The sequence below is a fragment of the Lissotriton vulgaris genome, chromosome 11, assembly GCF_964263255.1.
Source record: "Lissotriton vulgaris chromosome 11, aLisVul1.2, whole genome shotgun sequence".
Lineage (NCBI taxonomy): Eukaryota > Metazoa > Chordata > Amphibia > Caudata > Salamandridae > Lissotriton > Lissotriton vulgaris.
Genome location: NC_141699.1, coordinates 651,126,371 through 651,154,063, shown reverse-complemented (window position 1 = coordinate 651,154,063; position 27,693 = coordinate 651,126,371). Strand labels below are relative to the sequence as shown.

General features: G+C 49.6%; 1 protein-coding gene across 1 annotated transcript in view; it reads right to left on the bottom strand.

Annotated features, from left to right (window-relative positions):
* Positions 1-574: 574 nt before the first annotated feature.
* Positions 575-27,693, bottom strand: part of LOC147683286 (serine protease HTRA1-like) — a 567,779-nt gene continuing 540,660 nt past the window's right edge. The window contains exons 8-9 of the mRNA XM_086943738.1: positions 15,049-15,144; positions 575-1,728 (exon numbers count right to left, since the gene is read on the bottom strand). Coding sequence (XP_086799864.1) covers positions 1,563-1,728; positions 15,049-15,144 — 262 coding nt within the window. The 3' untranslated portion in view covers positions 575-1,562. The remainder of the gene's footprint in view (positions 1,729-15,048; positions 15,145-27,693) is intronic.

Here is a 27,693-nt window from a genome sequence, read left to right as displayed (position 1 = left end):
AATATAGTACTACAATTTTTCACCCCCTTCTAGTTCTGGTACAGAACCAACAGAGAAGAGGCCAGGGGGAAGTAGACGAGGTAAATAAGCCGGGATAGAGCGTCAATCAGAGCAAGGAGTCCAGGAAAGAGCCAGTGGAGAAGCAAAAAGCTTGAGCTGAAGAAATTGGGGTAGGAAGGAGAATAGTAAATGACAGATGATCAATCCTGCATTAACTCTGAAGCTGCCCTATCACAGTTGTCAGGTCCACCAGTAAACCACATCTGGAAAATGTATGACACAAACTGCTAGACAGAGCCTGGTTTCCCCTCTAGCCACTCAACTGTCTCCTACAACCACCATCTGATAAGCATTACTACACCATGAAATATGCAATATATGATGCATGATGATGCAAGTTGCATGATTAGTGCTGTGGGCACCAACTCTTTACAAAAAAGTTGCCAATAATGCTCGCTGTTCACGTGTTCTACATTTTACTGCTAAATCTGCCACTGTATAAATATTAAGTCATTTTACCTTTGACGCAATTGACATTTGAACCATATTTTCCGTACCAAATTGAAACTGAAGCTCTAAGAACCATAGCATCTTTTATTGTCCAATTCACCAATCAGTTCACAAGATGGTAAAGCTTAACTTCTGACAGTTTTTTTCAAATCCTATAATGCATAACTTCTATTTATTTGAAATACATCACCTCATTATTCAGCATTGAAGGTACTTTGCAGCTCCTACATTCAAGGTGTGATCTACAATAGTAGAGGCTGTTTTCCACATGATTATTAGAGAGTATAAGGTAACATATGGTAGCAGACACTTATATATAAAAAAAATGTTTGTAAGGTTACATTTTAAAAAACAAACATTGGCAAAACAAATAGGTCGGCACCGTCTGCCATCATTTTGGCTTTGCCAATACCTGTTTAGTTTGTCATGGCTTTGTAAAATGTTATTGTCGGGAGAGTTGCAGGGCCCTTACCAATATATAAAAACATTGTCTAAAAGACAAAAACCTTTTTTGGCCTTAAAAAGCACCAATTCCTATAATAGCCCATGGCATTGAAGGTAACTACTTTGTGTGTGAATGTACTCTTTGTGAAAATGTTCCTCACAGTCAAGTTAGCCAATGACTTAAGCAGGTTGATCAAAGCCCACATGCTGTAGTGGGTGAAAGAAAAATGTGACTGACACAGCAACAGACCAACGGATGAAGAGGGCTTGTTGATAGCCTCAATAAGTAAATATATAATCTGATTTTAGTAACATCAAAAGCTCTTGAGTAATGCTAGCCCCAAAAAATAACACTGGAAGACGTTTTGGGAGTTTCAGTGTATAGCCTGACCTGTCCTTCTCTGATGCACATTATTCAGTGAACCATCTCTAGGTGAGCTGTTCTGAGCAGTTCATCCATCAGTCATGAAAAAAGCATAAGTTTTTCTTCTTGGAAGAAGGCACAAAAAAGGCAACAATAGGAAAGCAATAGTCTCTGTCGGCAGAATTTGCTTCTACCAAAAGCACACTGATAGGCAGTCGCTGTTGTCTGCAGGTCGTCATGGCTCTTAGTTTATTTCATCGGGAGTGATGTTCAGGATCACATCTTCATTTCCTCGACGGACCACAATAGACAGAGTATCACTTCTCTTTACAGCTTCACTCACTTCTTCAGTAGTGGTGACTGTTTTCCCATTGATGCTGATAATGACGTCATGGTCTCGCATGCCAGAGCTAAAAACAATAAAAAACATTTTTGTAAGTGAGCATAAAAGTCATCTGGATATCCTCATGATGAATCTGCTGATCATACACAGGGTCCTCATCTTGTGAAAATATTGGTTTGTAACTGTGCAATGTTTAATTCCACTTTAACCCAGAATCGTCAGATTATAGGCTAACAAACTCTTTTGAAGAAAAGGGGCATACCAAGAATATTTTACAGTGACTAAGTTGCTGACAAACCTTTGGAACATACCATGAAATGAAAATACCTATTTCCTACTGAAGTAAGAAAACTACCACATACCGAAGTAATTGGGTTTGGTGAATAGCCAGTGTTGCAGGGATTCTGTTTGGAAACAGAACTATGCCTGGTATCACAGGACGTCAGAATGTAGGGACTGAGCCACCATACCACATCAGTACCTTTGGGTTCAAATCTCAATAGCTCATAGTTTCTTACCTGCCCTCCTAACCTTCTCAGACTAAAAGGCAAATTGTTAACCCAGAACACAACTCTCTAGTCCCCAGGGGAACTGTGTCAACAGATTGACATCATTCACCTTCTCACTTTTGCATGTCCATAAAAAACAAAAGAAAGACACAAGGAAAGTTTACAATATTTATTGAAACTATTGTGCTCTATCATGAAGCAACTGTGCTGCAATTAAAAAACATATACAACTGAGCAAAGTAAGCAGCATTAAGAGCAAACTGTATACAATGAATAGCCCTACCATGACAAAAGATATTTCTGCCTAAGCCTATTTTCACTACGTGAGCATAGTGATATATCAGTGATCTCTGGGATTAGAACCAGACCCCATACCTGGCATTTTTACTTAGGTGGTCTGCATCTCAGGTTGCGTAAAGCTGGTATGTCTGTTCCAGGACCTTTCCCTCTGCTAGAAATCCTGCTCTCTGTTTTCAAAAGGCAAGTCTCGGTTTATATGATAAGAAGTGCCATGTTAGAAAACAGCAGCTTCACTTCTGTTATGTGTCTAAATGTTAGACTGTGTTGCTGACTGACCACAGAAAAACAGAGCACAGTGTTGTTTGACCTTGTACCAAATGTTCATACTGAACCCCAGCAAGAAGTCCTGAATAACAAAAACATGTGCAGCTTATTTCTAAAATAATATCATGACACTAAAACAGACGTGTTAGTTTGTAACGTAAACATAGCAATGCAGCCTACAACGTGCAGTTAGGCTAAAATAGGGGAGAACTAAGTGGGCCCTAAAGGGAACTTACTACACCAGCAGAAAGAAAAAGCATATCTCACTTCATACAAACTAGAGGTAGGCTGTAGGGGGAGGTTACCTTTTGGACTGTTATCCATTTCTCATTGATGGGACTTTCTGCAATCTGTAAGATGGCGTATTTGCCTCACCTGCTTTTACACTTACAAGTAATCACATTCCCTGTTCCCTGCTTCTCATTCACAAAGGTTAATTCAATTCTCAGTATGTTAATTCTATTTTCAGGGGCTTACTATGGAACTACGAAGCAGCCGGGAATATATGACGTTACACCGCCAGCAAATATCACACAGTAGGTTACAACAATGACGTTACATCATCCGCGTTGTTACCATACATGGCATTACATCGCAAGTTGTTTCTACGACTTGCGCTAGATGGCGCGTTGGACTTAGGAATAGTATAAATTACTATTCCTTCTCCAGTTAGCGCAAAAGCAGGGAATTTGTTGGACTTAAAATCCAACACATTCCTTGGTGTTGCGCGCCATCTAGCGCAAGTCATTGAAACAACTTGCAATGTAATGCCATGCGTGGTAACATGGATAATGTAATATCTGCATTGTTATCAACCCGCGTGGTACTACCAGCGTTATAAACGCTGTCTCCCGGCAGCCAGAGTCACCTTGCCAAAGTGCTTCAAACCCAGATATGAAAGGGGCATTGATTTTTTAATGTACCATATTTATTGTCCTTTTTAAACTTTGTATTCTAATCCCTTTTAATCATGATGTATTTACTGTTTTACCTTGTGCTTTCATGGTCATTCACTTGTACCGAATAAAGCTTCATGAACTGAACTGAAAGGGGCATTGTGGTGGCTAAAATAATCTCCAGGTATGTATGGAGCAGCACACTTGGTAATCCTTAACGAGTGGTGGTACAACACAAAGGGAGATCTGGCCTTCATGACTGAAAAGTAGGCATGGCTGGGGACCTAATTATTCCATTTCCTACATGGAGAGACGACCTGTCTTCCTTTCGTACTGGCAACTAAGTAGTATCCTGGGGATTGAACAGATGCAAATAGAGCTTCGGGATGGACACAAAACCTAAAGAAAATAAACTCCATTGTGGACGGGATGGTAGCATGTGTACAGTGGGAGCTGACTGGCATTTCTAATATTGCCAGCACAGTGATGAAATCATTCGCAGACCTTAAGACTAATATAATCTACACCAAAGTCAGTTTTTCAGATACTTGCAGCTTCGCCATGCATTCATACCTTTTGTGAAGGATGTGCTGGAACTGCCTGACTTAAGCCCGGTGGAGGCTGAGGCCCTGGATGAGGAGCTGGGAGATCACAAAATAATATAATCTACACCAAAGTCAGTTTTTCAGATACTTGCCTCTTTGTCATGAATTCATGCCTTATGTAAAGGATGTGCTAGAACTGCCTGCCTTAAGCCTGGTGGAGGAAGAGGCCCTGGATGAGGAGCTGGGAGATCACAAAATAATGCAGTTTTTTTTGGTCCGGGTGGTTAATGCCCTGGAATCCTTCCCCACATTTGCCGGAGGTATGGGAGCGAGACGTGGGCTCCCTCACACATAAGATGCTTAGAGGTAGGCACAGGCCCAGTGTTTAATTTGCAAAACAATAAGTGCCAAGGTCATTGTCAGGAGGCAACTGCAGCCTGCTTCACTCATTCACCCTGCCAGCACTGCCAATGAGAGTGCTGAACACAACTATTAACAATCATACTCCTATAAGTGTGACAATTCAGACTATTCCGCACCCCTAAAGCTTTAAGAGTGGTTTGGGTAGCAGGTATTAGTCATTTTAATTTATACTGATTTAATAAACAACTGTTGTGTTTAATCTGTAAAACAGACAGGCAGTGCCACCATGTGGCAGACTGTCATAAGCATCCGGTGCCGGTGCCCAGCCCCGGAAACCACCAACTCACATTAAGCACTGCCAGGCCCCCCCCCCCCCCGGAAGTCAGCTATAGCTTCACAATTTAAACTCGCCCAGCTGAAATACTTCCATCAAGCATATTTCACAATGGATGATTGTAGAAGATGGAGGATGGGGGTGGTGGATTTGCCGCTCTATTTAAGATGCTTTACACAAAATCAAGACCTTATTCACACAGTCTAGATTCGTGGGGTGATTGCCCCATTCTAGGGGTGGGGAGTACTTCAATCACTGGGCGAGGTGCTGGGTTGGTGGCTCCCCTGAGATTCAAAATTGACTCTCCTACAGATAAATGTGCATCTCGATAGTAACTGGTACAAAATGACTTTATTTTGGTTGGGCCTCATGGTCGCAAAGAGAGACATTGCCAAAGCCAGGAAATGCCCCTTCTTTCTTCCCCACCCTCTGTGGAGGGCTGGAGGAAGGGAATGGAACCCTTGCATGATGTTGGAAAGGCCCATTTATTTGGCCACATGGTGCCCACAGAAATGCCTTCAAATATGGACCGGCTGGAGTCCATATAGGGGGATCTCAGTGGAGCCAACTGGACAGGGGCACTAGTCTTTGGACACTAAAATATGTAAGGAGCGACCCTTGAGCTTGCCAGGTAGGTCGCTCCCCCCACTGCAGCTCCACCAGCGCTTGTGCCCTTGCACCCTTGGTGTTTGCTGCCCATTCCTGGGCGCTGTTTTTCATCGTACCCCCCGTGCCCACTGCTCACCGTTCCCGCCGCTGCTGCCCCTGCGGCCCCGCCCCCATGCCCATTCGCTGACCCCTGCCTCCCAGCTGCTCCTCCCTCCCAGCTCCCCTTAAAATGGCAGCGGCTGCGCGGTGAGGAGAGCGACCCTTGACGTTGCTAGATAGGTCGCTCCCCCCCTGCTGCAGCTCCACCGGCGCTTGTGCCCTTGCACCCTTGGTTTTTGCTGCCCATTCCTGGGTGCTGTTTTTCCTCGCACCTGTGCCCACTGCTCACTGTTCCCGCCACTGCTGCCCCTACGGCCCCGCCCCTGCGCCCATTCGCTAATCCCTGCCTCCTAGCTGCTCCTCCCTCCCAGCTCCCCTTAAAATGGCGGCGGATGCGCGGCCACGCCGCTGGCGCACCGCTGGCAAGCCCGTCTGCGCCTGGACCACGCTCAGCGCCAGAACCCCTGGACCCCGCGAACGCCACAACACCAGACTCCACTACAACACCAGCAGCCTCCACGCACTCAACGCCGGCCAAAACCACACCTGCTTCCAGGCCACCCTGAAACAGACCCACGTACCCTTCTCCTGCCGCACCTGCAGCTTCACCTGCGACAGAACCACCAAACCTCTAAGGACTGGACCCAACCACCTCCGCTGCATACTCCTCAACACCCGCTCCGCATGCAAACACGCCATCGAGCTCTGGTATCTGCCCGACAACTCTGCCCCAGACGTGGCCTTCCTGACCGAGACCTGGTCTAACGACTCCTCGGCGCCCAACATCGCCATCCCGGAGGCTACAAGATCACCCACAGGGATCGCGCCAATGGAACCAGAGGAGGGATAGCCATCGTCCACAAGTCCACCCTCTAGGTAGCCACCCATGCAGACGACACCCTCAACACCGCCGAACACCTGCACTTCCGGATCCACTCCGACCTCAACACCACCCTCAGTGGAACACTCATCTACAGACCCCCTGAACCCCGGGCTCAGTTCAGGGACTCCATCGCCGACCTCGCCAGCTCCCACGCAGCCGCCTCCATGGACTACATCCTCCTCGGTGACCTGAACTTCCACCTCGAGAACCCTTTCCAGTGACCTCTCTCTGAATCAAAGAACACCTTTTGAAATATACTGAAGAGCCTGGCCCTCCCTTCCTCCTGTGCATCCCACTGAGCTCACAGGAATGCAGCAATCTGCAAACCTGTCTGGGGGATTCCTCTACCACCTCATGCTCTTCCAGTCAGCCCGAATCTCTCAAAATAGAACCCAGAATCTTCCATGTATAGTACTCTTCAAAGGCACAGATACATGTAGCACATGCATATAACACACTTGGACTGCATTGCCCTAACTGCTGACCTGATGTAGACCAATGGTGAGTGAAACACACACCTGCAGAACTTTACATGATTGATCCTGTAGGCCTCACTCAAGTGACAGAAGTAAAAGGACCTGTTCAGTTCTACTGATCACTACACAGTATGCTATCACCACCACACCTGTGCTGCTTAACTCCTGGCAAAGGCGGTAGCCTTTCAGCACTATAAGAGTAGCGCTTGGAGTGCCACTACTGGTCCAAATGGTCTACAATCCGTAAGTCAGGACTGTGTCATGGAGTACAAGCAATCAATCAATCAAGGCATTTGTATAGCGCGCGAATCACCCGGAGGGTCTCAAGGCGCTTGGGGGGGGGGGAGGGGGTGGGGGGGGACGGTCCGCTACTGCTCGAACAGCCAGGTCTTGAGTTGCTTCCTGAAGGAGAGGTGGTCTTGGGTCAGGCGGAGGTGGATGGGAAGGGAGTTCCACGTCTTGGCTGCCAGGTAGGAGAAGGATCTTCCTCCCATTTTGGCTCTTTGGATGCGGGGAACGCCGGCGAGTGCGTGGCTGGTCGATCGTAGCTGGCGAGTTGGAGTGTAGAAAGACAGAGGTCTTTGGCAACCTGTCCCCGGCATGGTCCGACATCTGGTGGCCCACTGATTTTGGCCCCCCACCAGCACCGGTTGCCAAGGTCAGGAACCTGGGGATCATATTCGACACCAAATTAACATTTATCCATCATTTTAATACGGTGACCTCATCCGCTTTTTTCACCCTCAGAAAAATCAAGAAACTACTTCCCTACTTACCTCCAGCTGCAGGAATAACACTGATAACCACCCTAATATTCTCAAAATTGGACTATTGCAATGCCCTCCTGCTAAATGCCCAACAGCAGGTTGTGGATAAATTGCAATCAGTCCAAAATGCGGCAGCTAGGGCTCTTCTTTCCATCCCCAAATACCAATCCGTTTCGGCGGCCATACGTCAACTGCACTGGCTCAGAGTCAGAAGCCGCATAAAATTCAAGGCCCTCTGTATTGCATATAAGGCCATCCACAACGCAGGTCCTCAATTTTTATAAATGCCTTCAGGATTTACACCCCCAGCAGGTCTCTCCGCTCGGCATCCAACTTCCTTCTTCCTCTTACCAGAACAGTTGCTTGGGGGGACAGACGTTTCTTGGTAGCCACGGCGAGGCTATGGAACACTCTCCCTCTCTACATCAAAACCAGTCCATCCCTTTTAATTTTCCGAAAACAGTTGAAAACGTGGCTCTTTGATCAGTAATGTCACTTTTCATCTATTTCCGTCAACATGTAATCCTCTGCGCTGAGACACCTTCGGGTATTTGTGCGCAATACAAATTTAATAAACATAAACATAAACAAGGTCAGGCGGTCGTTGAGGTATCTGGGGCCTTGGTTGTGCAGAGATTTGTGTGCATGGGTGAGGAGTCGGAACGTGATTCTCTTGCTGACGGGGAGCCAGTGCAGGTCTCTCAGGTGTCCAGAGATGTGGCCGTGTCAGGGGATGTCCAGGATGAGTCGTGCTGAGGCATTCTGAATGCGCTGGAGTCTTTTCTGAAGTTTAGCTGTGGTTCCGGCGTAGAGGGAGTTCCCGTAGTCCAGTCGGCAGGTGACGAGCGCCTGGGTGACCGTCTTCCAGGTTTCGGTGGGGATCCACCGGAAGATCTTCTGTAGCATCCGTAGGATGTTGAAGCAAGACAAGGAGACGGCGTTGACTTGTCTGGTCATCGAGAGGGAGGAGTCCAGGATGAAGCCCAGGTTGCGTGCGTGGTCCGTTGGTTTGGGTGCACTGCCCAGGGCAGGGGGCCAACAGGAGTCGTCCCAGGCAGAGGGTGATGATCCCAGGATGAGGATTTCCGTTTTATCTGAGTTCAGTTTCAGGCGGCTGTTCATCATCCACTCGGCTACGTCTTTCATCCCTTTGTGTAGGTTGGTTCTGGCGGTAGCTGGGTCGTTGGTGAGGGAGAGGATCAGCTGGGTGGCGTAGGAGATGATGTTGAGGTTGTGTTGGCGTGCGATGACCGCGAGGGGGCTCATGTAGATGTTGAACAGCATGGGGCTAAGCGATGATCCTTGTGGTACGCCGCAGATGACTTCAGTGGCCTCTGATCTGAACGGGGGGAGGCGGACTCTCTGGGTTCTTTTGGCGAGGAAGGAGATGATCCACTCCAGTGCCTTCTCCTGGATTCCGATGTTGCTGAGATGCGGCACTAGGGTGCGGTGGCAGACCACGTCGAACGCCGCGGAGAGGTCCAGGACGATGAGTGCCGCTGTTTCCCCATTGTCGAGCAGGGCTCGGATGTCGTCTGTGGCTGCGATGAGGGCGGTCTCGGTGCTGTGGTTGGCTCTGAAACCGGACTGCGATTGGTCGAGGGATCCATTCATCTTGAGGAAGGCGGCCATCTGTCTGTTGGCGATCTTCTCGATGACTTTGGCAGGAAAAGGGAGGAGCGAGATGGGTAGAGTCAGCTTGGGGGTGGGGGGGTGCGTGGTAGCTTTAGTAAAGGGACAGGGTTTTAGGAACAGCGCAGGGGTGAGGGGGCGGTCAGGTGGGGGGGTCGGGGTAGTGGCGAACTTTGCCACACATACCTTTTTATCGTTCATGCCTAGACCACAAAATTGCATGGTAAAGGAATGCGTGGTTAAGACGCATTTGTGGTTTGGGCTGCCTGGTAGAGGCAGGCCTGGTTTAACCATGCGTGCTTCTATCATACAACTATATTAATTCAACCAAGTGAAAGCTTCTTAATTCAGTAGTCTGGGTTGCACACAGGAGAGCTACTTACAGGTACCTGGGGAGCTACCAGTAGTTCATGAGCGACTTGTTGGGAAAGCCTGATCTAAAGTAAATGGTGTGGCCATCTTGATCTCATGAATATCTTGGTTGGTGTCAGATATACAGTGGTATGACAATGAGATCCAAGATTTGACTTTCTAGATGCGGTGCTCTTTTGCCTAAGGAAGACCATAAGGTACATGAAAGGTTCAAAGAGGCCTCAATTTCCAATAAGAAATAACAGTCTTAGTTTTCATATGTTTTTCTCTCTTCTTTCTTCTGCTAGCACAGGTCAGCTGAAATACTGGTGAACAAAAATGCACCCAGGGTATTACCAATGGATCAAACTGAGATGTATTATTTCCATCCATCCATCACTTTTTTGCTGTCTAAATATGTCTTTTTAAGTAGAATTGTAAGACCCCATTTGGTTTCTAAAATGGCTGTGCCAGGGGGACTCAGGAAGTCAAGAGGCATCTCTCTGATGAGGTCCAAGGCTGAAACTGGTCACTTGTTGCTTGTGCTGACAGGCAGAGGTAGTACTAAAGGGGGTGGGTTTGAGTGTTTGATTGATTCAGATGCTCCGTCCATCACCACCCCCTTTTTTTGCCAGGCAGAGGTGACATGCACTATCAGTAAGGGGTGCACTCCACCTGCCAGACAGAATTAAGGCAAGGCTGCTTATTGTTAGTCACTGTCAGTAATGGTAAAGATGAGTTAAAATTAAATTGAATGAAATGCACTTAAAATGATCCCAACTTTAGCATTTCCATTCATCACTGTTCTAGGTCAGAAGTGACATGGCCAATAATTCAGACCAGAATATTTATTTTGCTGTGGTGCCAAAGCTGATTTCCATGCAATCAATCAATCAATCATAACACTTGTATAGCGCGCTACTCACCCGGAAGGGTCTCAAGGCGCTTAGGGGAAGGGGGACACTACTGCTTGAACAGCCAGGTCTTGAGCTGTCTCCTGAAGGCGAGGTGGTCCCGGGTCAGCCGAAGGTGGATGGGGAGGGAGTTCCATGTCTTGGCCGCCAGGTAGGAGAAGGATCTGCCTCCGGCGGTGGCTCTTCGGATGCGTGGTATGGCGGCGAGGCGAGGCTAGCGGACCGTAGCTGGCGGGTGGGCGTGTGGAAGGTCAGGCGGTCGTTGAGGTTCTTGGGGCCCAGGTTGTGGAGAGACTTGTGTGCGTGGGTGAGGAGCCTGAACGTGATCCTCTTGTAGACGGGGAGCCAGTGCAGGTTCCTCAGGTGGCCGGAGATGTGGCTGCGTCGAGGGATGTCCAGGATGAGTCGGGCGGAGGTGTTCTGGATGCGTTGTAGTCTTTTCTGTAGCTTGGCTGTGGTTCCGGCGTAGAGGGTGTTTACGTAGTCCAGCCGGCTGGTGACGAGGGCTTGGGTGACTGTCTTCCTGGTTTCGATCAGGATCCATCGGAAGATCTTGCGGAGCATGCGGAGGGTGTGGAAGCATGAGGAGGAGACAGCGTTGACTTGTCTGGTCATCGAGAGGGAGGAGTCCAGGATGAAGCCCAGGTTGCGTGCGTGGTCAGTCGGCTTGGGGGCGGTGCCCAGGGCTGGGGTCACCAGGAGTCGTTCCAGGTGGAGGGTGATGGTCCCAGGATGAGGACTTCCGTCTTGTCTGAGTTCAGTTTCAGGCGGCTGTTCTTCATCCACTCGGCGACGTCTTTCATCCCTTCGTGGAGGTTGATTCTGGCGGTGTCGGGATCTCTGGTGAAGGAGAGGATCAGCTGGGTGTCGTCGGCGTAGGAGATGATGTTGAGGTTGTGTTGGCGTGCGATGGTTGCGAGGGGTCTCATGTAGACGTTGAAGAGGGTGGGGTTGAGTGATGATCCTTGCGGGACGCCGCAGATGACTTCAGTGGCCTCGGAGCGAAACGAGGGGAGGCGGACTCTTTGTGTTCTTCCAGCGAGGAACGAGGTGATCCACTTCAATGCCTTCTCTTGGATGCCAGTGTTGCTGAGGCGTTGGACTAGGGTGCGGTGGCAGACAGTGTCGAACGCGGTGGAGAGGTCCAGGAGGATGAGTGATGCTGTTTACCCGTTGTCGAGAAGGGCTCGGATGTCGTCGGTGGCTGCGCTGATGGCGGTCTCGTGCTGTGGTTGGCTTTGAAACCGGACTGCGAGGGGTCGAGGTATCCATTCGTCTCGAGGTAGGCGGCAAGCTGTCTGTTGGCGATCTTCTCGATGACTTTGGCAGGAAAAGGGAGGAGCGAGATGGGGCGGAAGTTTTTGAGGTCGGTGTGGCCCGCTGTTGGTTTCTTCAGTAGGGCGCTGAGCTCAGCATGCTTCCAGCTCTCCGGGAAGGTGGCGGTGTCGAAGGAGGTGTTGATGATGTCTTGGAGATGGGGTGCGATGGTGGAGTCGGCCTTGTTGAAGACGTGGTGGGGGCAGGGGTCAGTCGGAGATCCGGAGTGGATGGTGTTTATCGTGCAGGCTGTGTATTCGGTGGTCACTGCGGTCCAGGTGTGGAGGGTGGCGGTGGGGTGCATTGGTTCGACAGTTGGGTGTGAGGATGGTGCGCCGAAGCTGTTGTGGATGTCGGCGATCTTGCGGTGGAAGAATGAGGCGAGGGAGTCACAGAGATCTTGTGAAGGGGTGATGTTGTTGTTGCCGGTGCTGGGGTTGGAGAACTCCTTCACGATGCTGAAGAGTTCCTTGCTGTCGTGGGCGTTGTTGTCCAGTCGATCCTTCAGTGATTTCTTCTTGGTGGTGCGGATTAGCTGGTGGTGCTTGTGGGTCGCGTGTTTGAGGGCGGTCATGTTGTCAGTGGTCCGGTCGAGGAGCCAGGCTTTCTCGAGGGTGTGGCAGGTCTTCTTGGAGTCCTTGAGTTCGTCGGTGAACCAGGGGGCCTTATTGCTCCTGGGTTTGCTGGGAGGGTTCTTCAGTGGTGCGAGGTCATCAGCGCAGGTGGTCAGCCACTGCACGAAGTTGCGGGCTGCTTCGTTGGGGTCCGGTGTGCTCGCAGGTGGGTTCTGGCTGAGGGAGGTGGTGAGCTGGTCGGTGGTGATCTTGCTCCAGCTTCTGTGAGGAACCTGTTGCGGGTGGTTGTGGGTCGTGGTTTTTCTGAAGCTGAAGTGGACGCAGCTGTGGTCGGTCCAGTGAAGTCCGGCGGAGTGGCTGAAGGCGATGTGCTTGCTGGATGAGAAGACGGGGTCAAGCGTGTTGTCGGCGTAGTGGGTGGGGGTGTTGACCAGTTGCTTGAGTCCGAGGTTGGCGAGGTTGTCCAGCAGGGTGACGGTGTTGCGGTCCTTGTTGTTCTCCAGGTGGAAGTTGAGGTCCCCTAGGAGGATGTAGTCGGCGGAGGGGAGGGCGTGCAGGATGATGAAGTCTGCAATGTCTTCGCTGAATTGTGTGCGTGGACCCGGGGGTCTGTAGATGAGGGTGCCTCTGAGGGTCGTCTTTGGGTCGGTGTGAATCTGAAAGTGGAGGTGTTCGGCGGCGGCGTAGGTGTCGTAGGCGTCGGTCGTGATGCGAACGGTGTTCTTGTGGACGATGGCGATGCCTACCCCAGTCTGGTTGACCCATACAGATGGGTCCTGTCTGTAATGGCACAGATGCAAGCTGAAATACAGAGAAATACATTGGAACTAGAATGGGCTTAGTTTGGTTGTTGATTCAGAGAGTGGCCCAGATTGATCCAAGCATTTCCATCCATCATTTTTCTGGCTACTAGAGTGTCGTAGTGGAACGAATGTGACCAGGCCTGGGCCCCCAGCAGCCTCCAGGGACTCCAGCTCTACCTCTTTAGTAAAGGTAATCCCTGATAGGGGAAAGGGCCAGCGGCGGCTCCTCAGCTAAGGCAGAGGAGCGTCGCCCCACTGCTCTCCGAGCATATCAGAAAGAATAAATAAAATGGTAATAAGGTGATGTTATGTTATTTTTCCATACTGGCTCAGTTCTAGGGGCGGGGCAGTTCTGGGTTGTCCAGAGCAGGGGGAGGAGGGGTGGGCACTCTCTTAAGTGCGCATGCCTTTTTGGCCGGCTGTCTTGGGTCTGCCAATGAGTCATGCACACTCAGCATGTTCTCCACTGGCTAAATTGCACAGCCTGGGTGGAAATCATGCGTGGGCTCCCAGTCCCTGTCTGAGTGCCGAATCATGGCGCTCAGACCGATGACAACTCTGCTGTCATGCTGGTGACAGCAGAATCTTGATTGGCCAGTTGAGTCTGAAAGCCTTTGTGCTTCCTGATTTGTCGTAAGAAGGACGGAGGAGTGGAGGCAGTACCCAGGCAAGTGCAATTTTTTTTTCATTCATGAAGATTACCGATAGGCCATTCAGGCATTTATCAGCACGGTCATGAGTGGCTAAACTGTATGTGTGATGCCTGGGGGTATGTTTGATGCCCCCTTGGAATGGAAGTGATGGTGGCAATTTCTCATGAGTTTCCACAGGTGCTGCTAATATAGACACAGGCCATGCCAGTTTTTACACATTGTTCCCACTCTTATGAAAGTACAAAGTGCAATGCAGCTTTTATGGCATTCAATCAAAATAACTTAGGGGCAGATGTAGGAGCCCTAATACCGGTCGGTAACGGCCGATTTCGGACGTTACCGACCGGTATTTGGCTTTTGAGATGTAGGGGGCCTATTCGGTAATTTTACCGATTCGGTAAATATACCAATTCGGTAAAATACCGAATCGGTATATTTACTGAATCGGTAAATTCATATGTAGCTGGCCCTCCTAAGAGTGCAACAGGCCCTTAAGAGTCGGTATTTTACCACACAATCCTATTGTGTGGTAAAATACCAAATTCAGGTGTACATGCACATCTGTGCATGCACACCTGTGCCATGTGACACACAGACATGCCCTTAGGGCATGTATGTGTGCCACATGTCACACAAGCCTGTACTTGGGGTGCTAGAGGGTGTCAAAGTGACATCCCCTGCACCCTTGCAGGATTCGGTATTTACCGATTCGGTAAATACCGAATCAGTATTTCCCATTGATTCCTATAGGCTTCAAGGCCCATAGGAATCAAGGGGCAATACCGATTCGGTATTTACCGAATCGGTAAATACCGAATCTTACAGATTCGGTAATTGTGTTAAAAAAATTACCTACATCTGCCTCCTTCTAATTTACCGATTCATAAATACCGAATCGGTAAATTAGATTTACCTACATCTAGCCCTATGTTCACTAAGTAACCCATGGGTAATTTTTCCACACTGAAGAGTGAGTGTATTAGCAGTGAATGGTGAAATCATTGGTTTACTCTTTAACCGTTATGAAGCACAAATTAGTTTGTGAGCTTGTTCAATATATGTTTTCATTCCCATGTTTGGTGACTCCACACTCTTACCCCGCTGCAGCAGTTCCTGGTATCACTTCAAATACATAAACACCAGAGTTCACGTCGGGGAAATCCTTATCACGAATTTTTAGTTCACGGATGAGACTGTAAAAAACAGAGACACATTGACCATCTTAAAGTTCAAAATACAATATAATTATATTTCAGTTTGAAATGAACATCTGTGTTGAATATAAAAATCTTATCAGTCAGTCAGTCAGATATCTTTATTCGGTTATATTACACATAACCATAAAAGTACAATAAAATCACATCATTGATTAAACAAGTAAATATACAATACAGAATAATAAAAGTCAAGGTATCCAACTTTGTAAAAACTAAAAAGAAAGAAAGATATCATACAGTTAGCTCGTTACGACTTAATTAGTTATTGATTTCCGTGAAATAAAAACATTTTTAAGAAAAACAGAAAGAGATGCAACAGTAAAAATGTTATCCAGTCTCAAAATAGCTAAAAAGGCAGGTCGGCAATGTCTAAAATTCATATACTTTAAAATGGGCAGTATCCACCTTTTCCTGGGAATTGTATAAAACTTACAAAAAAGTAAAATGTGAATATCAGATTGTTCAGACAAGTCGTCATATGACACTTAATAATTAGCCTAGACCAATCGTTCACAGTGGGGAAACTTAACAACCTAAATAAAATCCCAAATCTAAGACGGATTAACAAATACCTTTCAAAGTCTCTCATTTGTAAATTAATATATGGTTGGGTAACATTTGTGGTCATTATCAATTGATGTGGGATCACAGATTTTTTGTTAAGTTCCACATTTAACCTACGTTCCTACAAGTAATGTATACATAGTTTATTTAGCTCTTTCCTTGATATCGAACTCAGCATCGTGGGTTCTTCATAATACTCCAAAATACTAATGTCCCCAAGGAATGACTTAATGTACTGCAGCCATCTCATCTTGTGGGCACAATCAAGATTTGTAGCGTCCCTCAGAATGAGGCGATTAAAAGAACATTCCTGTGTAGACTAAACCCTGTGCCACAGTAAAACTGGCTGTACCTTAAAGATGTCTTCCAAGTACTGTATTCCAAGTTCAGAATGACAATTGAAAGTGGACACACTATCCGGAACTGAGAGCAGATATCTTAGAAATTTATTTTCAATTGCTTGGAGGCTAGTCACATTGGTATAACCCCAAATTCCCACCCCATATGTAGAAATTGCGACGCAACTTGCTTTGTAAATAAGTAGGAGTTCTTCAATAGATTTCTTTCCCACTTTCTTACTAAATGATTTAAGCGGGGCAACATCTCTACTTGGGGGGCTTACCTTGGTGGGCCACTGCACTCTGCCCTCTCTGACCACCAGTTCCGCTGACTGCTTGTCTCCCTCCTGCCGCCGCACTTCTAATCCTAGCGGCCTCTGTGTGGAGGGGGACCTGGACCAGACACTACAATCCCCAGACTGCTCAGCGGCGGAAGCCGCCGCCGCCCGCATTTCTTGCACCAGGAGGCGCATAAGACGCAGCACAACCCCCGCGTCGTGGGATCGCACGCCGGATGCGCCGGGAGAAGCCAGGGACAAGGGCGGAACCATCCTAGGCCGTCAAGGGCCAGAGAGGGCCGGGTCGGGCTACCCCCCGAACATTTGTTGTTTCAGTGCTTACTTCGATATAGGTGAGCGGGACTGTCCTTTTCCAGAACAAATTTTATTATGTTGTTGATGAATTACATATAGGACAGCGTCCCCCAAGAAACCGGTGGACCAGTGAGCAAATAATGAGTCATCGCATACAGTCAGTTCAATCAACATTTGATATAAAAGTACCCTCCCGACCTCCCTCCCCCTACCTCCTTCCCGGATCCCACCCCCATACCCGCACAGTGTCTACATAGTCCAAGAGTAAAATTTATCAAATCACAAACAGTGTGTACTCCTTTTCACTCAGGTTCAACAAGTAATTGTTCTACATCAGCCTCCTGTTGCGCCGGTGGTTCCAGCCACAGCCCTCTATAGTCCGCCCTGCGCTTCCATATCTTAAAATGTTTCCGGGGCAGCCCCTGGTCTCAAATATCGGGCACTCCAGTCCCATGCAAAAGTCCAAACCCTTCCTCCACACTTCCAGCAAGGGAGCCCTGGGGTCCTTCCAGGCTCGAGCTATATCTCTTTTGGCCACTGTAAGGCCCAGAACTAGTAGATGGCGTTTATATATATTTCCTCCAACCTGTTCCATAATATGTAGAAGGCCCAGCTGCAGCGAGCGGGGAAGGTCCCAGCCCAGCACCTCAGACAAGCAATTCCAAACACCCATCCAAAACCGCGACAACTTCTCACATGACCATACCGTGTGTATAAATGTGCCCACCGCATGCTCGTACTGCAAGCACTCAGGGGAAGCAATCAAACCAGCCCTCCACAGCCGGTCCCTAGTATAATAGGCTCTGTGTAAGTACTTGAATTGAATGAAACGTAGGCGCACTGCTATTGCCGCTCCTCTTGGAGCTTCCAGGGCTTCCCTCCAGTCCTCCTCCTCAAAGGCCCCCATATCTTCCTCCCACACAGCGCACAGTTTATCTAATGGAGAGGAGCAATGAGTGACCAGGGTCTGATATATATTAGATATTTTCTTATCCTCCAGTTCCCCCATAAACACCTTAGCCTTGAGGGGACTGAATTCGGGCAGCGAGTCTAGGCCTACCAGGGAGGGGGACAGGGCGTTTCGCAGCTGCAGGTATTTGACAAATTGGGTTTGAGGCATATCATATTCTTCTCTCAATGCTTGAAACGACTTGAGGGTCGCGCCTTTCATGACGTGCCCCAATGCCGAAATGCCGATGGCATCCCAGCCCCGGAATCCCTGCAATGACGCCAGGGCCGGCAGCCATCCGTTCTGCCATAGCGGAGTCTCTTTCGTTAATTTATTCCACCACCCCATGGGGCGTAGAGCTCTACGCCACACTCGGAAAATCACCTGGGTAACCATGGGGAGCCTCTTCCTGACGGTCGCCGAATACAAGATGGTGTGCAGCGTATTTGGGTCCATCAGATATCTCTCAAGGGCATAGGCCGGGTCACCCCGGTCCCCATACCACCATTCATTTAGTACCAGCAAGTGAGATGCTTGATTGTAGGATAAGATGTCAGATGTTGCTAGGCCCCCACAATACGTGGAGAGGAAGCAGGTACGGAGTGCCACTCTCGCCACTCCTCCGGCCCAGAGAAATTGGCTTAACGCCGAATTCACTTGTCTAAACCACTGTGCGTTATGGGATATGGGTGATTTTGCAGCTGATATAGGAGGCACAGGAGGGCCACCATCTTAAATATCGCCGATCGATCATATATATTCTGGGGCAGACCGGTACCACATTGCGTGCCCAAGCTACTCCAGGTACATCCGTTAAGAAGACGCCCAGATATTTAATGCCGCCAGCCGCCTCCTGCAGCACCGACGCCCAGGGTCCTCTCCTCTCGCGTCCCCCCAGCACCCACAACGTGGATTTTCGTACGTTCAAGTGCAAGCCTGATACCTCCCCGAATATCTGCATTATCTTAAGGACTCTAGGCCCTGACCTATTTATGTCTGTAAGAAAGAAGAGGACGTCGTCTGCGTAGAGTGCAATTCGATCGGACGGCCCCATCTCCCATTCAACTCCCTGCAGCTGCGCGTCCACCCGCACCCACGCCGCCAATGGCTCCATGGCCAAGGCAAATAAATAGGGTGAGAGAGGGCAGCCCTGCCTGGTACCCCGGCCGATAGAGAAGGGGTCTGACACCGCTCCCGCCACTCTCACAGACGCCGTCAGATCTGTGTACAGCAACTGTAGGTATGAGAGGAAGTGAGGCCCCAGATTAAGGCGGGACAGGAGCGCCCAGAGATAGACCCAACTAAGTGAGTTGAAGGCTCTATCAATGTCGGCCAGAAGGAGCGCCGCCGGGATCCCGGCAGCCCGGGCCGCCTCCACCACCACCTGCGCACGTCGGATGTTGTGCCTCGTCGGTCTATGGGGCATAAACCCAGCCTGATCAGGGTGAACTAGATCCGTAATATATGGGAGGAGACGATTGGCCAGGGCCTTCGCCAGTATTTTCGCTTCAACATTTAGGAGCGATATTGGCCTATATGAAGAATGGTGTTCAGGGGGCCTCCCGGGCGTACAGAAGACTACAATTTCGGCGTGTCGCCAGTCCGCAGATAGACGACCACGCTCCCTGGCCGTCTCCAATGCCTTTCTATACCGCATCCCCAGCTGGAGATGAAAAGTCTTCACAAATTCACATGGGAACCCATTAGGTCCAGGGGCCTTCCCCGTGTTCAGCTCCCCAAGCACCATGTCTAGTTCCTTCATTGATAGTGGGTGCTCCAGCCGGTCGCGTCCCTCATCCGAAAGCGCGTGCCGCAGGAGGTCTGCCAGAAATTTGTCTACGTCCTCCGCTGGGAGAACTTCCCGGGGGGCATACAGGGCCGCAAAATACTGTGCAAAGCTGGACACCAGTTCCTCCGGGACAGTCACAGGGTCCCCCATTCCGTCCCGAAGTCCCGGCAGGGACTGCACCCGGAAGGTATTCTGACAAAGTCTGTATAGCATGGTACTGGATTTATCTCCCCATTGATAAATTCTACTATGCGTGGCCAACCACAGCTGGCGCGCCTCGTTCAGGGGATGTGTAAGATTGCTGCGCCAGCAGCAGCTGCCCGACGGCCTCTACTGTGTCCCCAGCACTACTCTCCTCCTCCAGATCCCGGACCCGCCTCGCTGCCTCCTCTATGTCCTTTCTACGGGTCCTGCGGGCCTCCCCGCACCAGGCAATATCGACTCCCCGGATCACGGGTTTTAAAGCTTCCCATAGGGTTACAGCATCTGTTTCGGGCCTATCGTTGTCATCCCAGTAATGAGATATGGCTTCCCGTATATGTGATTGGTAGTTGTCTTGTTGCAGGTGCCACGTGGACAGGCGCCATCGAAAGGGCTGCCACCTCTTATCTAAGTGCAAGTTTATTGCCACAGGGGAATGGTCCGATAGGCCACGTGGGAGTATAGACGAAGAGGCCACCCTCCCAATCCAGGTAGAAGGAATAAACAGGTAATCAAGTCTGGAAAAGGACCTGTGCACTGCAGAGACATAGGAGTATTCTCGGCTATGAGTATGCTGGTACCGCCATGCATCAATACATCCCATTCCCTGCACCATGCCGCCCAATTTAGTGGGGTTATCTGCTATAGGCCCCCCTCCGGGCCTATATCAGTCCATTTGTCCATTCATCACATCGTTCCAGTCGCCACCCACAATCACCATGACATTCGGGATATCGGCCCATACCTCAAACAACTTTTCAATGAGTGCCTCTTGCAATGGGGGTGGGGCATACACGCTACCAAAGACCATCGGCTCATCCCCCACCATCCCTTTAACAAACACGAACCTGCCATGGGCATCAATCCATTGTGTCTCATGTACATAGGGGAGTCTGCGATGCACTAGGACTGCTACCCCTCGAGACCCTCTCACAAAACCTGCATGAAACACTTGTTGATAGCCATACCGCTGCAAGCTAAGGGTTTTAGTGCCTTGGAGATGCGTCTCTTGCAAGAGAAGGACATCCGCCTGTTCCCTCTTCCCTAGCCGCAGCACCGCCCCTCGCTTTATTTTATCGAGCATTCCCCAGACATTCCAGCTCACCACCTGCAATAACGCTTGTGGAGGGCCTGTTCCCTGGGCGTCAGCCACCATCGGTGGGTAGGAAAAGCAAGGTCCTGGGCATTTGGAACCATACACACACACATACATTTGCAGCCGAACTCGCGCGGACATTGTGTCAATACTAACTACTCCCCCAACTGCACCCTTACCCCTCCCTCTCCTCCCATCCTGCCCAACCGCACCCACAACACACCGCCTCTCTACCTCCCCAATGTTAACTACCCCCAAAACCCCCCCTCCTCCCTCCACCCCATACCTCAGCAACATTGAAGTACCTGTTGCGGTATAGATCGTCTCCGGCCCCCAACGGGACGTCAGAGACCCACTATCCCAATGGATCCCCAAGAACTACCCACTTAGTCCCAACTTACCCCCCACCAAAAAACCCTTCCAAACTGAGGGGTTGAGTCCGCCCTCCCTATGTCGTCCCTCAACCCGGGTCTCCCAACCACAAAGTTACTTGTTCAGCTGAAGTCTCAGACAGCAAACTGCAAAAGTTGTCCATGTTCAGGAGAAGTGTAGTCTCCTTCTCCGATCATGATCTGAAGTCTGCCACACACCTCGGAGGTTATGATGTCGGGTTTTGGGAGTTTGTAGCCTCGGTGGCCTCTGCAGCTTCATTCTCTGAAGGAGGATTCTTCTTAGCACGGGATCTCCAATTACTTCTGCTACGCGACCGTCGGGGGTTCCGAGGAGGCCCTGTTGTGGAGGATGTGTCTGAATCCAGACCCGGGGGAGTATGTACACTGATCCGGACTGTCTCATCTGTCCAGGCAAAAACTTCTTCTGGAGTATCAAAGAATTGGGTCCGAGACTGAAAAACTACCCACAAGCGGGCTGGGTAAAGCAAAGCATACTGGATATTTAAGCCCCGCAGTCGCGCCTTGGCCGCTGTGAAGGATTGGCGTTGTTGCTGTACCAGCCTGGTGTAGTCTGGAAATATTAGAATTTTGTGATTCTCAAACAGCAGAGGCTCCTTTATGCGTGCTTGCCGCAGGATTGTGTCGCGGTCGTGATAGTTTAGCAGCTTGGCTATCACCGGTCGAGGGCAAGCTCCTACTGGTGGCTTTTGGATCAGTGCTCGGTGCGCGCGTTCAATAATAAAACAACGCGATAGGGATTCCAGAGGGAGCCACCCCTCCAGCCAGCTGGTCAGGAAGGCCTCCATGTCGCCCTTCTCACAGCCCTCCGGAAATCCCACACAACGTAGGTTGTTTCTCCGAGCACGCCCTTCAGCACCCTCAACACGCAGGGCAAGGCCCCTCTGGATCCCCGCCATGTTGGCCACCTTCTTTTTCAGGGTCGCCACGTCGTCTTCCACTCCCGAGATCCTTGTCTCAGCTTCTGTAATGCGAGCCACCGCATTACGCAGGTCTTGGCGCAGTAATGTAACGTCGGCTCCAACTGCCCCTATTTTTGCGTCTAGCATGTCTCTGGACTGAGTTATCGCCGCCATGAGGGCAGCATTATCTGGGCCGGATGTTGGAGGGCCCCCGCCACTCCGGCACTCCCAGTCGGCCCCGTAAACTAGTCTATCGTGCCTTGCTTCGAAGTGTGCCCACTGTTGTCACCCCTCGTCATGATGGCCTGTAAGTACAGGTGCTAGGTCCAGGGCGTCACTGGAGTATTGATCAGTGTATGGGTGTCTACCCTTAGGCCAGTTTGCGTGTCTGCCCGCGTCGTTTCGCCTTCCCGCACCAGTGGCACCGTGATGGCCCTGCCCCCCCTTCCAATTCCAAAGCTGGAAGGAGCGCTTCGGTCAGTGCCGGGGTTGCGTTGATCTCACCGTCGTGTAGGTGCCACTTCAAGGGCCCCACCATCATTCCGCCTAAGACCATCATCAGGGAACCGGGCCCCGTGTGTAGTCAATCACGGGGGGGTAGCTCGCCTCGGCCTCCGAGCACCACCCTGTTGCTGCTCGTGGTCACCCACTTCACAACCAGGTAGTAGAGTCCTGGCTCCCCGTCTCGGGAGGGTCTCCTTAGTGGCCTCACAGTGCCGCTGAACCGGGGAGAGGCCCCAGCACGCCGTGCAGGAGGCACCGTCTAAACGCGACGGTCAGCCTCGGCCAAGGTTCCTGGCCCCCCTGCAGCGAGCGCCAATGTTATCTGCCAAGTTCCATCAGAGGGCAGGGGGGAATAACAGGGGGAGAGGTGTTCCGCCGCATGCACCGGCCTGCAGCACCCCCCGGTCCGACACGACCGCCGAGTGGGACCTGCCCAGTTTCTGCCGCGCCCCTCACCTTGCCGGCACTGAAGGCTAGGGGATAGCAGCCGTGTCGCCAGCCTCTGCTCCTTCCCCCGCCGTATCATGAGGTGCACAGCGATAGTCAAAGCACCGGAAGTGCAGGGCCGCCTATTGCTCCGCATCCACGCCAGCTGCGCCGCACTTCCGCCCGGCGTCTTTAAGCTCGAGGTCCCGCTTTCGGCGCTTCAGCAGGCCGCACCACCTCACTGCCCGGACCTCCGCCCAGCAGTCGACTTCAGCGGTCAAATTGCAGCTGGGGCACCGCAGTTAGGTCCGACTGCCAAACAGTCTGATTAGGGCGTCCCAGGGTCGGGGAGACGCAGGATTCTCGCTGGATATCTGATCGGCGGGACGGAGCTCGCTTAGGCTGCGTCCGCCATGTTCGCCACCTTAGCCACGCCCCTTTTAACTGGTATTTTTTCTGTTTGTATAAAGACTTCTGTGTTATCTGACGTAATCAGTATAGGATCTCGATAAGAAACAATGGTGTTCCAACCTAGGAAAGGGGGGAAGCTAGCGCAAAGTGTAACAGGAGGTAGTGTGACAGGGACACTAGATAACTTTATCAAAAGAGCTGCAATAGTGCTAGAGCGCGGAGATAGCCATTACGGAAAAATGCTTATCCCTGGAACTCCTGGACCCTAAGCGGTCTTCTTTGGGTAACATTAAACATGCTATAACACCTGAAAGAGCAAATTCTAAAAGAAACAGTGGGCTGGGTCCGAGCAGCATTAACACTGAGTCAGATGAGTGCAGCCTCATCAATTTTGAAAACAAGACACTTGATAGTGAATCCTCCGTTGATGAATATCGACCCATTATAATAACCTCTAAGAAGGCTGCAACTGATGACAGCCCGATAATATCGCATCAAAACCCCGCACAAGCAGGGAAAAGGAAAAGGAAAAGGGGAGGAGGTTGTCAAGCGGGTAGAAAATATAAAGTTCCTAAGGTGTCAAATAAATCAACCAAACCTCTTCCTTTGCAAGACAAAATGGTTAATGACACACTACCCACCGCCACGAAAGAGTCAGCACATAACCCCGCGAAATCAACATTCCGTCCACCTGTTTGCGCCATACCTGGTCCTAGTAACGTAGCAAGTCTTATCCTCCAATTGGAGCAGTTGCTTAAGTCCTTTATGTTGCCCATTGTAGAGAGATTGAAGATAATGAATCAGAACTTAGGTATGTTACAAGAGGTAAAGTTGGCAAACACTCACAAACTTGATAGCCTCTCAATTAGCCCCCAAATTGAAGGCCCAATGCCGCACCTAGATACTCAGCCAATAAACCCTATTGTACCAGCCCTTAATGCTCTTGAAGTCGAGCGACATATTATACCCATTAAGGAGCATGTGGTAATCGAAGAGAGATCCAAATCATCGGGGGCCACCGGTAAATCGGGTGTAACAGGCAAGATAGCCGAGCACCCTACGGATAAAACGACCTTTGCCTCTGTAGGAATGGGTAAATCAGAAGAAAGTCCCAGTAACATGGACAAACTTTAGGTTATCGATTTACCGCCAGAATCGGCTCCGCTAGTGCTGGTCTTAGGAAATGTCCCACCCCTCCCAGTAGGAACCAGGGAGGACTTTAACCAATTAAAAAACAAGGTCACCCATTGGTTGCACTTTAATACTAGGGAGGGCCACTTGATAAAACACAATGTCCTTATGGTTCGACATGTGTCCTGGATAGGCAGCTCACAAAAATCTAGGAAAGGTGGCTGCGTAGTGTTGAATTTTAATAATCCATCCATAGCAGAAAGCATATTACGGGACTCAGAGTTAAGAGGGGGCCTGAGGGAGCAGCGAGTTGAGATATTGCCCCTAGGCTTTTTCTATAGAGTTAGCACCCAACCGCAACCCGGAACTAGGAATGGGGGATATTATGATAGGACACCCTATTTTAGACGGCAACAGAGAAGTAGGCCTGCATCAATTAAGACCATCAAGGGTGCCCAACTGGGGTGCTTATGGACCTTCGCCATAATTCGAGAGCCCGAATCGTTTCGCAGTTCTCTCTGGCCTAAATGAGTGTGACTGACTGTGTGGGGAACGTCAATCCCAGAAATTCCATCCCTCTGATTCCCCACCTTTAAACAGCAGCCCATGGGTTGATTCAGTGCCTGATCCTGTGTTTTCTGTGACCATACAGGATCAATGCATACATACTTTATCTGAGGAGGTAAGGGAGGTTAACCTTCCCGAAACATTTCAGCCCGGCCAACCAGGTGTGGTCATGCAGGGTACTATCACGTACACCCAACCCCACAATGTTATATCATGGAACATTGCGGGGTTGGCAGGCAAAGTTACAGACCCCCTATGGATATAGTTTATTAGTAAGTTCACGCTAATCTGTCTTCAGGAAACATGGCTGGTGAACTGTGATATCGCGCTGCCAGGATTTAGGGCGTTCTTTGTCCCAGCAACCAGAGTAGCCAGTGGTAGAGCCAAGGGAGGGCTCGCAATCTATGTATCGCTGGCCCTCAGCTGCCGAATTAAGGTTATCTCTATGGCCAACAAAAATATCCAGGCGATCTCTTTAGGACAGAAGGGCATGCCTTTACTGGTGATAAATTTTTACAATGCAACTAATAAACGTAAAGGTTGGGGGATTGCTGAGCTAAACAAATTTGTCAAGGACGAAGGTGGTTCTCATAAAAATAATCTTCTTATACTCGGAGATTTCAATGTGCACCCATGTGGGGACCCTATATTGAGTCCCCGGGGGACACTGGGGTGTCCAGTGATATTGGACCTTCACTTTGAACGCACTGTTGAAAGTGACGCTTTGAATGATATGCTCAATGAGCAGGATCTATCCTCTGCAATCGGTTTTGCCTCTCCACAAAGCAAACAAACAAACCCCACGTTTAAGGGTAGCGGCTGCGACACCTTTATTGACCATATATTATTATCAACATCTATCCAACACCTTCTCCAGGGTTTTTCTATTGTCCCCAGCTTGTATAGCGACCATAATCCTGTATGTGTTACTATGGGTGGGAGTTTAATGAGGACTAAAGATATAGCACTGGGCAGTAACAACTTGCAACCCACTAACGGAGGGCGGAGGATTAAATGGAGTAAGATAATGCCGACCACCTTCCATGATGCCCTAACAGCAGCCTGTGAGGCCAAGTTTTCATGTTGCTGTGATTATAATTCCTCTTATTCTGGCATCTTAGAGTCCTTTGAGGTAATTGCATCCAAGGTGGGTGATATGCTACTTGCCTATGGAAAAATCAGTATCACAAGCGTACCGAAATTGTTCTGCTGCGAATGTTCTAAAGCAGTGAGAGAACTTAAGGCGGGGCTGAAAATTACCCAGAGGAACAAAGTGTTGATTGCAACCCTAAGGAAATATTATAAAAAGGTTGTGGCCAATCGCAAGGCAGAGGTAAAAGAAGCACTTTGGAGAGAGCTTTTAGACCCTGTTACCCTCTCAAGTAGCTCTAAATTTTGGAGTACCATCAATCGATCACCTTTTTTTGCGGAAGGGGTCAGAGAAGTGGGCTCCAACATCACCGAGGATGAATGGGTGTCCCACTTTGAAGGTATGTTTAAAAAAACGTGCCATCAGCCAGACTTACCGGTAAGGGTAGTAAATAAAGAAGTAGTGGTGTTCACAGAGCACGAAATTAACGAGGGTATTGCCAATTTGACCAACAAAAAAGCACCAGGCCTGGATGGTATCCCTCCGGACCTTTTTAAATCAAACCCGACATTATGGGTCGAAATTTTGACCGCTGTGGGTAATGCTGCGGCTATCGGTGGATGCCCAGCATCTTGGGGCATCTCAACGTTAGTCCCAATATATAAAAAGGGAGATGGAAATTGCACATTGAATTATAGGCCAATTTCCTTAATCAACTCCGTTGTTAAGGTCATTGGGGGTGTCATATTAAAAAGATTGTGTACCTGGGCAGAGGAAAATAAAATCTTGGCGGATGCTCAGTATGGGTTTCGTCCAGGTCACTAAACCATGACACAGTGTCTAAACCTTTATGTGATCATACACCATGGCTCGATCCGGAACCATCTACATGGCCTTCATGGACCTCTCGTCCGCCTTTGATTGTGTTAATCGTGGGGTGTTGTGGAGGTCCATGGAGGCCATGGGAGTGGATCATAGCCTGGTTGACTTCCTGAGGGACCTACACAGGGATACTAAGGCCAATGTCAGATATTCCAGGGATCTGAAGGTGTCGAGGAATTTTTACATCGAGAGGGGTGTAAGGCAGGGGTGCATACTGGCCCCCTTCCTATTCAACCTATACATTAATGACCTAGAAGTTTACCTGTTAGAAACAATGGCCGATTATCCATATGTGGGCAAAGAGAGGACTGCCAGTCCTGCTTTATGCGGATGACGCAGTCCTCCTGGCACGAACTCCAAAGGGGCTACAAACTTTACTTGATTCTTTTCACAGTTTTATGGACAAACGAGATTTGTCCATAAATATCACAAAATCATATGTGATGCAGGTGGGGTTGCGCCCTAGAATTCCATACAATTTTACGGGTAACGGTGTGAGGGTCCCAAAATGCACAACGTTCTCTTACCTAGGTGTCCTGATGGACCATAGGCTTAACTGGGCTGCACTTTTACAGAAAAAAAGGGGTGAGGTCAAGATGGCAATTGCGGCCCTTCTTGGCTTTGCATCTAAAATGGGCAATCGTCCAGTGGCAGCAATGCTAAAAAATCTAC